The sequence below is a fragment of the Delphinus delphis genome, chromosome 2, assembly GCF_949987515.2.
Source record: "Delphinus delphis chromosome 2, mDelDel1.2, whole genome shotgun sequence".
Taxonomy (NCBI): Eukaryota; Metazoa; Chordata; class Mammalia; order Artiodactyla; family Delphinidae; genus Delphinus; species Delphinus delphis.
In genome coordinates this window covers 13,650,328-13,663,202 of record NC_082684.1, presented here as the reverse complement: position 1 = coordinate 13,663,202, position 12,875 = coordinate 13,650,328, and the positions used below count along the sequence as shown (strand labels likewise).

General features: G+C 40.2%; 1 protein-coding gene across 2 annotated transcripts in view; it reads right to left on the bottom strand.

Annotated features, from left to right (window-relative positions):
* Window positions 1-12,875, bottom strand: part of RPS6KA5 (ribosomal protein S6 kinase A5) — a 182,518-nt gene that overhangs the window by 31,785 nt on the left and 137,858 nt on the right. For both annotated transcript variants that reach the window (XM_060004044.1, XM_060004043.1), the window contains one exon: window positions 9,896-9,999. In XM_060004044.1, coding sequence (XP_059860027.1) covers window positions 9,896-9,999 — 104 coding nt within the window. The remainder of the gene's footprint in view (window positions 1-9,895; window positions 10,000-12,875) is intronic.

Genomic DNA, 12,875 nt, shown 5'->3' with positions numbered 1-12,875 from the left:
GCTGCTGTAATTGTATCCTGTTAAATAACAGGTAGAGGAATAGCTCTTGTGACAAACACATTAATAGATTTGGGGTAACGAGTCAAAAAACACCTGGGAAATATAGATACTGCTATTGGATACAAAAATACCTAGAGAGAAGAAAAGAAAAAAACAAATTGCCTATGGGGAATTAAGAAGGCTTTATAAAATATGCTGACAAAAAAATTTCATCATAAAGACATAAGAAGAATAAGAAAGCCAAGGAAAAAAATAAATTTGATCTCTTCTTAGTGTAAGAAATAATGATACTTGTTGTTATTCTATACATAACTCTGAAAGCAAGACATCAATAAACAGAAAATGTAAAATGATACAAATGGGCTAATTCAATATGTTACTGAATAATTAACATGGATAAAACAGAAAAATACAACAGAATTACTGTTTTTTGATTTTGCACTTAGAAGACTAAATTAGCACATCACACAAAATCAATGTTTTAAAATAATTACTTAAAGAGAAACACTCGTTGCGAGGACAAATAAATTCTTACCTAAACCAGGGGTCAGCAAACTTTTTTGTAAAAGGCCCACGGTAGGCAGATTTCTAAGCTACCCAATGATCACTGTCTCCATGTATTCACAGCCTCGTGTTGCCTGGACCTAGTGACTTTCTTATAACCAATATTATTCAGCAAAGATGAGAGAATGCCACTTTCATGATTAGGTTACAAAACATTCCATCTTCCTAGTAGACTCTCTCTATTGCCTTCCCAGCTTGCATGCTTCGATGAAGAAGTTGCCATGTTGGAAAGGCACACACAGCAAGGAAGTGAGGGTGGTCTTCAGCCAACAGCCAGCAAGGAACTGAGGCTCTCAGTCCAACAACCCAGAGGAACTGAATCCTGCCAACAACCACATGCGCTTCGAAGCAAATCCTTTCTCGGTTGATCCCTGAGATACTGAAAGCCCAGCCAACACCTTGACTGCAGCCTGTGAGTGACCTTGAAGTGGAGGACTTAGCTAAGCTGTGCCCAGATTCCTGATCTACAGAAATGCTGAGATAATAAATGTATGTTGTCTTAGGCCACTAAGTTTTGAGCTCATTTGTTACTGAGCAATGGATAATGGGTAACTAATACAAGGCCAGACAATATATTTTTCAGGCTTTGGAAGCTATATGGTCTTTGGGGCAACTATTCAGTGTTGTTGCTGCAGCATGAAAGCAGCCAGACGTGATAGGTAAATGGAAGAGTACTCTGTGTTCTAATAAAACATAACTGATGGACACCGAAATTTAAATTTCATCTAATTTTCACACGTCACAAAACATTGGTCACCTTTTGAGTTTTTCAACCACTTAAGAACGTAAAAACCATTCTTAGCTCACAGGCTACACAATAACAGGCAGCAGAATGGATTTGGCCTGCAGGCCATAGTTTGCCAACCCCCTACCTAAACAACACCTACAGCTCTGTTTAAACCATTATTTTTATAACACTTAGACCTGAATTTATATAACATTATGCTTAGGATGGCACTATGAAACACAATAGTAAAGTAGACTTTATTGATGGATAATGAAATACCAAATAAACATCTCTTGGCAAGTACTTTGTAAATTTCCAAGGCAGAGAAAGTGAGACAGAAACAACCCTGCCGAGATGATGGAGGAGCTGCAATCAGAACCTCTACGTCCTGATGCCCAGGTGAGGGTAAATCTAATTATCCTGGTTTACACAGCCCCAGGCAAGAAAAAGCTTCCTTCTTGAAGGGAAGGCAGAAAAACTGCTAGCAATACCAGTGGCTGAGGGGACACCTTCCTGTGTGGCAGTAACACATAGCCTGAAAGAGGAAGCTCTACACAGAGGCAGTAAAAGCTAGTGGGAAACATATGTGTACGAAAAGCACATGCTACATACGTGAAATAAAAATAAGAAACAGACTCACAGAAAAGCTAAAGAGCTATCATTCAAATCTATAATGTTCACAATTTGATGTTTGTTCAGAATGGTACCGAGGAATGACGAATCTAGAAATCATTTCACATGAACAGTTAAGAGAACTAGAAAGGTTTACCCTAGATAAAACTATCTTCAGACACCTAAAGCAATGTCTGGAAGAAACCACAGAACTACTCTGTTCTTTGGTTCCTGACCAGAACTGACGTGCAGAGGTTAGAGGAAACTAATTTCGGCTTGTTTTACGGGAGGAGAAATTCTGATGGAAGGGGCTTCCTTGAAAATACCTTACACAACAGTGTTATCTGTTTACTGATGGCACTCAGACAGAAAGGAGAGGACCGTCAGGGACACTGATAAAGGGATTCTTGCACCATGGAGAAAGTTCTCCTCTCATCCTAAATTCTTACCATATTTTAAAATTTGATAAGCAGAGAAAACATATTTTTCCTGATTTTAGGCTACCTGTAGACAACAACAGGCAAACAGATAACTTGGATAATATATTATTCTGATGCATCTCAAATAAACTCTATAGAAAGTATGCAGAGTTCAGGGGAGATCACGATAATTAAGGAATGGAAGAATTCAATGATCAGAAAAAGCCCTGGTTATTTAAGACATTTGGGGACAAGGTAATGATACATTTTTCTGAATGGTGCATATTTTATAAAGAACAGACTGTAAAAGATTTTACACCAGGAAAGACAATCAGAATGATTATCTTGAAAGGCAAAAGTAATGTGGGATAATTCAGCTATTACACTGTTAGTAAATTTCAAGAAAACAAAACAAAACAAAAAAACCATGGAATCATAGGTTAACACCAAGCTTTAAGCAAAATTATTAACAACATGACAAAGTGAATAATTAATTGATCAAAGGGAAAGAATCCTATTTAAATTCTTGAGAAATCTGCTCTAGTTTTAAGATTTTAGACAATCTGATTCAGGCTCTCTTTCTCTTGCTAAAACCAGAATGCCAACTAATTTATCTAAAGGCAATCAAAGCAATTTAAATTTGAACATCTTTTGGTTCAGAATTTTCCTGCCGTTATGATCAGCAATATACTGTCTCTCTACAGGCAGACCTGTGGTGGAATGGAAAACTGTAAAAAGAAGATTGCTTGTGTATGTGGAATCAGAAAGAGGGAATTAGTCAGAGGAGCCACTATTTAATGTTGTCAGGTTAAGTCTGCCCTTTCATTTGTCACCGTGACAGGTGTGACCCTGCAAGGGGACCCGAATTCTCAAAAGACTATGGGCAAGGTTTCCTACAATTCTGAGGCATTTTCAAACTGTCAAAAAGCACATTTAGAATAAGCAAAGTCATGTTTAGAATTTTAATAATAGGCATGATTTAAATTTGATTTTAACAAGAAATATTTCTGATCACTTAGCTTCAAAATTAAATAAGCTGTAATAGTGGGAAATTATTTACTTCCTAATATGTCCTGTAAAAGGTACATTCTAAAAAAAATTTAGCAGTTTTATTGAAGTAAAATTGATGTATTATACAATAAACTCACCATATAAAGTGTACAACTTGATAAATTCTGACATATATATATACACCTGTGAAACCATCCCCACAATCAAGATAATGGACATACCCAATGCCCTCCAAAGTTCCACTGTGTCCCTTTGTCATCTTTCCTGCCCTCCCCCCAATCAACTGTCCCTCAATCAATTCCCACACTTGAGCCAGTTTATATACCCACAACCTCTTGAATAAAGGGGATGGTGGGTCACCTTGAGGAAGGACCCTGAGAATTTGTACTGTTAACCTTCCTCCCAGCCTTCCCCAGAGGGACCCACGGCCTTTTACCAGAGTAACTGTACATTGGGGAAAGGAAATCATCAGACCTTTCAGACACTACTGGTCACTGGTTCTGAATTGACACTAATTCCAGGAGACCCAAAACATTACTGTGGCCCATGAGCCAGAGTAGGGGCTTACAGAGGTCCAGTAATTAATGGAGTTTTAGCTCAGGTCCATCTCACAGTGGATTCAGTGGGTCCCTGACCCCATCCTGTGGTTACTGTCCCAGGTCAAGAATGCATAATTGGAACAGAGATACCTGGCAGCTGGCAGAATCCCCACATTGGTTCCCTGACCTGTGGAGTGTGGGCAATTCTGGTGGGAAAGGCCAAGTGGAAGCCATTAGAACTGCCTCTACCTAGGAAAATAGTAAATCAAAAAGCAAGACCGACTTCCTGGGGGATTGCCGAAATTAGTGCCACCAGCAAGGACTTGAAAGATGCAGGATTGGTGATTCCCACCACATCCCCATTGAACTCGCCTAACTAGCCTGTGCAGAAGATGGACGGCTCTTGAAGAATGACAGTGCATGATTGTAAATTTAACCAGGGGGTGACTCCAATTACAGCTGCCGTACCAGTTGTGGTTTCATTGCTTAAGCAAGTTAATAGAAGCTCTGGTACCTGGAATGCAGCCCTTTTTCTCCAGCCCTGTCCATAAGGCCCACCAAAAAGAGTTCCTTTCAGCTAGCAAGGCCAGCAGTGTACCCTCACAGTCCTACCTCAGGGGTTATCTGTTCTCCAGCCCTGTGTCATTGTTCAGTTCACAAAGCTCTTGATCGCCTTTCTTCTTCATAGATAATCACGCTGGTCCATTACATTGATGACTTTATGCTGATTGGACCTGGCGAGCAAGAAGTAGCAACTACTCTAGACTTATTGGTAAGACATTTGTGTGTCAGAGGGTGGGAAATAAATCTGACTAAAACTCAGGGGCCTCTAGTGGATTTCTAGGAGTCCAGTGGTATAGGGCATATCAAGATATCTCTTCCAAGGTGAAGGAGAAGTTGTTGCAGCTGGTGCCTCCTACCGAGGCACAATGCCCAGTGGGCCTCTGGATTTGAGAGGCAACATATTCCTCATTTGGGTGTGTTACTCCGACCCATTTACCAAGTGACCCGAAAAGCTGCTGTTGAGTGGGGTCCAGAACAAGAGAAGGTTCTGCACCAGGTCCAGGCTGCTGTGCAAGCTGCTCCGCCACTGGGTTCATCTGATCCAGCAGATCAGAGGCGCTGGAAGTGGCAGACAGGGATGCTGTTTGGAGACTGGCAGCTCCTAGAGGCGAACTGAAGCACAGGCCCTTAAGATCTTGGAGCAAAACCCTGCCATCTTCTGAGGATAACGACCCCCCTTTTGAGAAACAGCTTTTCATCTGCTACTTGGCCTTAGCAAAGACTGAACATTTAACTATGGGCCCCCAAGTTACACGCAACCTGAGATGCCCATTTATCTGATCCATCAAGCCGTAGAGTTGGCAGTGCACAGCAATGCTCCATCATCAAATGGAAGTGACATACACAGGACTGGGCTGAGCAGGCGCTGAAGGCACAAATACGTACGTGAAGAAGTGGCCTAAGTGCCCATGTCCCCGCTCCTGCCACACTGCCTTCTGTCTCCCAGCCGGCATCTACGGCCTCATGGGGAGTCCCCTACCTTAGCTGATAGAGGAAGAGGAGGCTCAGGCTTGGTTTACAGACGGTTTTGCATGATATGCAAAGGTGCAAGCAGATCTTCCCGGTGGGCAGAGCTCTGAGCAGTGCACCTAGTTGTTCACTTTGCTTGGACCAAGCAATGTTATACTAATTAATGGGCTGTGGCCAATGGTTTGGCTGGATGGTCAGGGATTTGGAAGGAACATGATGGGAAAGCTGCTGACAAGGAAATCTGGTTGACAAAGATATTTGGGGACGAGGTATGTGGACAGACCCCTCTGAATGGGCAAAAATGTGAAGACATTTGTGTCCTATGTGAACGTTCACCAAAGGGTGACCTGAACAGAGGAGGATTTTAACAGTCAAATGGATAGGCTGATCTGTTTTGTGGATACCAATCTGCCTCTCTCCATTCACCCGTCATCACCCAGTGGGCTCATGAGCAAGGTGGCCATGGGGGCAGGGATGGAGCTTACGCATGGACTCAGCAACATGGGTTTCTACTCACCAAGGTTGACCTGGCTTCAGCCACCACCAAGTGCCCAGTCTGCCAGCAGTGGAGACCAATACTGAGTGCCCACTACGGCACCAATCCCCAGGGTGATCAGCCAGCTATGGTGGCAGGTTGATTACAATGGATTGTTTACATGACAGAAGGGACAGAGTTTCACTCTAATTGGAAAAGACACTTACTATGGATACGGATCGCTTTTCCTACATGCAATATTTCTGCCCAAACTGCCAAACTTCCTTAAGCACTGTCATGGTATTCCACACAGCACCACTGTTTCTGATGAAGGAACTCACGTCACAGCAAAAGAAGTGCAGCAACGGACCATGCTCATGGAATTCACTGGTCTTACCATGTTCCCCACCATTCTGAAGCTGGCTTGATATCATGGTGGAATGATCTTTCGAAGACTCAGTTACAGCACAAGCTAGGGCGGCAAGTTTCTCCAGAAGGCTGAAACGCTCTGAATCAACATCCAATATATGGTGCTGTTTCTCCCATAGCCAGGATTCACGGGTCCAGAAATCAAGGGGTAGACATGGGAGTGGCACCACTTACTACTACCCGTCGTGACCCACTAGCAAAATTTTTGCTTTCTGTTTGCATGACTTTATGCTCTGCTAGCCTAAAGGTCTTAGTTCCAGGGGGAATGATGCTTCCTCCAAGACACGAAACAGTGATTCCACTGAACTGGAAATTAAGATTGCCACCCAGCCACTTTGGGTTGCTCAGGCCTCTGAATCAACAGGCAAAAGGAGTTGCGACACTGGCTGGGGAGAATGATCCTTACTGTCAAGGGAAGTTGGACTACTATTCCACAGTGGAAGTAAGGAAGACTGTCTGGAGTACAGGAGATGCCCTAGAGGGTCTATGAGCATGACTAGAACCTGTGACGAAGGTCAGTTGAAAACTACAATGCAATCTAGTCAGGACTATTAATGGCCCACATTCTTTGTGAATGAAGGTTTGGATCACCCCACGAGCTGAGGTACTTGTTGAAGGCAAAGGGAATACAAAGTGGGTAGTGGAAGAAGGCAGTTACAAAGACCAGCTATGACCCCGTAACCAGTTATAGAAACGAGGACTGTGACTGCCATGTGTATTTCCTCCTTACTTCGCTATGAATAAGTGTGTGTATAAATTATATATTTGTTTCCTTTCCTCCCTTATTCCTTCATCATATTAGATAAGATGTGTTGACTTTGTATCAACCATGGTAGTTAAGTATTTTAAACTTATACCATAGTCTTTAAGTTATGGGATTTCAAGGAGAAGAGCGGTTATCACTACACCACTCAAGGACCTTATGTCCTCTTCTGGGGAAGGGTTAGTGGGTTGTTGGGATAGCTGTATCATGTTGGGTGGAATGACCACGTTATTGTCTTTATCTGGAGATCAAGTACAGTTTAAGGAGATGCAAATGGCTGCCAAGGTGACAGGGGCGGGACTTGTAATGGTTAACTTCAAGTGTCACATGACTGGGACACAGGCTGAGGTTAACCATTATTTCTGGGTGTGTCTGTGAGGGTGTTTCTGGATGAGATTAGCATTTGAATCCCCTCCCCAATGTGGGTGGGCACCAGCCAATCCCTTGGGGGCCTGAATAGAAAGAGAAACAGAGGAAGGGAGGGTTCAGTCCCTTACTGCCTGCCTGCTCAACCTGGGACACTGGTCCTCTCCCCTTGGACTGGGATTTGCACCAGGGGCAGCTCTGGTTCGGAGGCCTTCGGACTTGGACTGGAATTGCACCACGGCTTCCAATTGTGGGACTTCTTAGCTGTCATAGTTGTGTAAGCTGATTCCTTACAATAGATCTCCTTTTATATATATGTGTGTATATATCCTATTGGTTCTGTTTCCCTGGAGAACCCTAATATAGTCAGTCACTTTATTTTTAGCCATTCCAGGGAGTATATAGTGCTATCTCATCGTTGTTTGGTTTGCATTTCCCTAAAGACTAATGATGTTGTCGATCATCTTTTTATGTGCTCATTTGCCACCCACAGATCTTCTTTGGTGAACTGTCTGTTCAAATCTTTTGCCCCTTTTAAAAAATGGAGAGTTTTTTTTTCCTTGAGTTTTGAGTGTTCTTTATATATTCTGGATACCAGTCTTTTATCAGACATAATTTGTAATTTTACCCCAGTCCGTGCTTGTCTTTCCATTCTCTGAACAGTTTCTTTCGAAGAGCAGAAGTATTTAATTTGGATGAAGTTCAATTTATCAGTTTGCTTTTACAGACTGCACTTTTTGTGTCTTATCTAAGAAATGTTTGCCTAACGCAAGGGCACAAAGATTTTCCTTCATGTTTTCTTCCAGAAATTTTATAATTTTAAGATTTACATTTTAGGTCTATGATCCATTTAAAATTTTTCTATAGAGTGAAGTATTTATTGAAGTTCATTTTTTTCCATATGATAGCCAATGGTTCCAGAATCATTTGTTGAAAAGCTATCTTTCCTCCACCAAACTGACTCTGCACCTTTGTAAAAAAAAAAAAAAAAATCAGCTACCTATACCTGTGTGGTTCTATTTCTGCACTCTCTATTCTATTTCACTGATGAGTTGTGTATTTTGATACAAACACCACAGTGTCTTAATTGTTGCAGCTTGTGAGTCTTCAAATCCCCGTTGGTCTACTGTTTCAAAGGTGATTTGCCTATCCTATGCATTTAGACCCAGGTCCTAGGCATTTAGACCCAGGGTGTCAATTTCTACTAAAAAAAAAAAAAGCCTGCTGGGATTCTAATTGTGCTGAATCTATAGATCAATTTGGAGAGAAATAACATCTTAGCTATACTGAGTAGTTCCATCACACATGGCGCTTATCACTACTTAACTGAATAGTATTTGAGGGGTACCTTCGGCAAAGCTCTGAACTTCACTCTCTCTCTGCAGCTTTCTCCTCTCCAACACTCTGCCCTGCAAACTCCAGCTTCCCCGGCTTTCCTGGGTCATTTCCATCTCAGCTCCACTTGTGTTTCCCCTCCCTGTACTGCAGCCTGGATACTCTCTCAAGGCAGTAAGCTGGGCAATCATAGGGCTCACCTCATTTATTTCCCGTCTCTCAGGGTTCACTGTGCTTCATTGCTAGATGTTCAATGTCTTCCACACTGTGGTTTCATATATTTTGCCCACTTAAAAAATTGTTTCAGGCAGGAAAGTAAATCCGGTCCCTGTTATTCCATCTTGGTAAGAAGTGGAAGTCTCAATTTTTAATTTTTAATGTCAAATCTGTTCTCAAAGTTATAAAATTCAAGTAAAAACAGGACAAAAACATAACTAGTAATTAGTACAATGTTTTATCACACTTTGTTTATTTGTTCATTAACTCATTTCATTCCAAGAACATTCATTGAATTCTGCACGGTAAGCACTGTGCTGGCATCTAAGCGTACAGTGCTGAGGATCAAAGCCAGACGGGCCCCTGGCTCTCACAGAGCTCACAGTCTAGTGGGACAGACAGACGTTAATCAAATAATTACAAACAAAAATGTAACACTGCAATTGTGATAACTGCTATGAAGGAAAGGAACAAAACGGTGCTATGATAACCTACAAGAGGGTGACTTTATGGTATTTGTTTCTATTGAGCCTATATCCATGATTTGAAAAATATCACTACTGTTTCTTTATGTTAAAGTCACAAAGAAATTCCATTATGTATACAGTGGGAAAAAAGTATCCATCAAATAAACATTAGGTTAAGACGATACGCTAAGTACTTTGGAGCACACAAAAATTACGACACTATCTACGAAAATTAAGATCTAATTGGGCATATAAAATATAAAGAAATATAAAGGTTATATATCTATATCTTACAGGAATATAATTGGAAATTTACCACTTACACATCGTTTTTGTCTACCCCATTAAAAAAAAGTATTTTTTCTATCAGCCCAATTGCAGAAGTTTGATCAGTTCCTTTGAGAAAACAATACACTTATTTTATTTTGTTAGGTCTTACCTAGATATCTCAGCTTGGGAATTCTTCTCTCCATCAACAGTGAAAGGAGATGCTCCAGTTAGTAATTCATACATTAGAACACCTAAACTCCACCAGTCAACTGCCTATAAAACAACAGTAATTTCATTTTCTAGAATATTAATTGTATTTTATATAAAAAGAAAAATGAACAAAATAAATCTATATATTTGACAATATTTTGACAAAAAGATTTTGTGCACAGCTTCCTGTGCAAGGAGTATTAAATTAGCACATGCAAAAAAGACATTGAGAGGACAAATATACAGGTATCCTCAGAATTTAAACATAGAGAAGTCAATCAAGTGTTTCTATTGCTATAAGTGTTTCAATTATTTCCTAAACTAGTAATGGTTTTACTTAGGCTAATTAAAAAAAAAATTTTTTTAATTAAAGTATGGTTGACTTACAATGTTATGTTAATTTCTGCTATACAGCAAAGTGATTCAGATATATATATATATATAAATTTTTTAATATTCTTTTCCATTTGGTTTATCACAGGATATTAAATATAGTTCCCTGTGCTATACAGTAGGACCTTGTTGTTTATCCATTCTATATATAGCAATTTGCATCTGCTAACCCCAAACTCCCAACCCATCCCTCCCTACCCCCAAAAAATTTTTAAATTTTAAATAAATTAAAAAAATTTTAAGTAAGTAAAATCTTTGGACTTAGGATAGGGGGAAAAATGTACCAATCAGCATTTTTATTAACTATTCAGCTCCAATAAATATGAAATTTCTTAAAGCCAAAGAACAAAAATGAAAAAAATCCCATCAAAAGATGTTATTTTTTCATAACCACCTATATCAATTCCTCTTATGGAACCAATCACATAAATCTAGCAGTCTTCACTTTCTGGGAGGTATGGAAAGACTGAAAATAATATAAAATAAAATGTGATCTACGTTGGAAAACAATTTATAAAAGCAGTTACCTGAACTGAGAGCGTAGCAAATTATACAGAATTTAAAGAATCTTGATATATTGAAAATTAGTTCCTTTACAATTAGGCAAATCAAGATTTCAATAATTGTTGGATATATGAGCTTACAGCAATGAGAAATTAACTGGTGCTAAAATTTTAAACTCTCTGCTTCCAAATTTCAGAGCCAAGATTTCAGAGAGATGATGTAGTTTGTGAGCCTAGAGTTATTTTAAAGAAAATACATAACAATAACATAGAAACTAAATCAGTAATTCAATTCTTTTATTTATACAAGCAGCTTTACTGCCAGCTGAGTCAGGACCCTTAGAACGTTGGATTTGAACCATGCTTGTAAATTAATACAGATCTATAATCAGATTCCTAGTCATGGACTGAAACCAATACCACACAAACTTGAAGAACTCCTAAGGGCTCATAAATGCATGATTAGTCATTAGCAAGGAGACCACCGATTCTCCACTGTTAAGATATTCCTACTGGGGACTTCCCTGGTGGTCCAGTGGTGAAGAATCCGCCTTCCAATGCAGGGGGATGTGGGTTCAATCCCTGGTCAGGGAACTAAGATCCCACATGCCACAGGGCAACTAAGCCCATGTGCCACAACTACTGAGCTCGCGTGCTGCAAACTACAGAGCCCATGCACTCTGGAGCCTGCACCACAACTAGAGAGAGGAAAAAAAACCCCCACACGCCACAACTAGAGAGAAGCCCGTGCGCCACAATGAAGAGCCCGCGCCGCAACAAACGATCCCACATGCCTCAACGAATATCCTGCATGCCACAACTAAGACCCGACGCAGCCAAAAAAAAAAAAAAGATATTCCTACTGTATATGTGAGATTTTGAAAGGGGATGAGGAAGATGGGGAGATGAGGAGCAAAAAATAGTCAGAATTCCTTATTTGGAGAACGTTATTAATAAAGCAAAAGTGTTAAGAAAGAACTGAACAAATCTGTACCCTTTAATACAAGAAGAAAAAAATATGTGACCTCGATTTTATAACTACTTAGAAAGCCTCATCTACAGTCTTCATTTTGCACATACAAAGGGAAGTGAGGAGGGAAAAGACTGAGTTTTTTAGAAGGCTTAGGAAAACAAACTTAGACTATCTTGAATGAAGAACTGTTTTCTTTCTCCAAGGATTGTCACAATGGTTTTTTTCTGTTGAAGAGGTAATCAACAAAGTTTCCAATATCACTACAAAGTTAAAAGCAAAAATTAAGAATAAGAAAATATGAGAGACTCCCTTTTTAAGGATCTCTTACAAAGCAAATTATTGACTGAAGGTGAAATAGTTTCCATATGTTTCTCTAGCAAAAATCAATAATGCCAATAAGCACTGTCCATAGTCATTCAGCATGACTCCAATGGGGACAATGTGCACTGTTTTTGCATTCATGACACCTCTGCATTGTACTGTGGCCCAGGTGTGTCCTAAAAGGCCAGGTCACATACAACAGACAAAGGGTGATTTCTGTTTTAAACAGGGTTACAACGGATGCTTTGCTCAAGACATGATACTTTTTTTTTTTTTTTTTTTTTTTTTTTTGCGGTACGCGGGCCTCTCAGTGTTGTGGCCTCTCCCGTTGCGGAGCACAGGCTCCGGACGCGCAGGCTCAGCGGCCATGGCTCACGGGCCCAGCCGCTCCGCGGCATGTGGGATCCTCCCAGACCGGGGAACGAACCCGTGTCCCCTGCATCGGCAGGCGGACTCTCAACCACTGCGCCACCAGGGAAGCCCAAGACGTGATACTTTTAACGGAAATAAAATAAAAATTATTATTTGAAGAATTAGTCGATTTTGAGATTTCCTTTAACAAGAGTATTATTCTATAAAACAAAATATTATCCTCATCAACAAAACCTGAAAAAAGGGAAATCTAGAATGTCCTAACCTTTCCATTATCTTTTTTCCTCCAAAACACTAGATATCATAATATGTTCGTGTATACAAAGCAAAGGAAAGGTTAAAAAAATGAAGATAACACCAAAAAGAGGGCCTAGGTT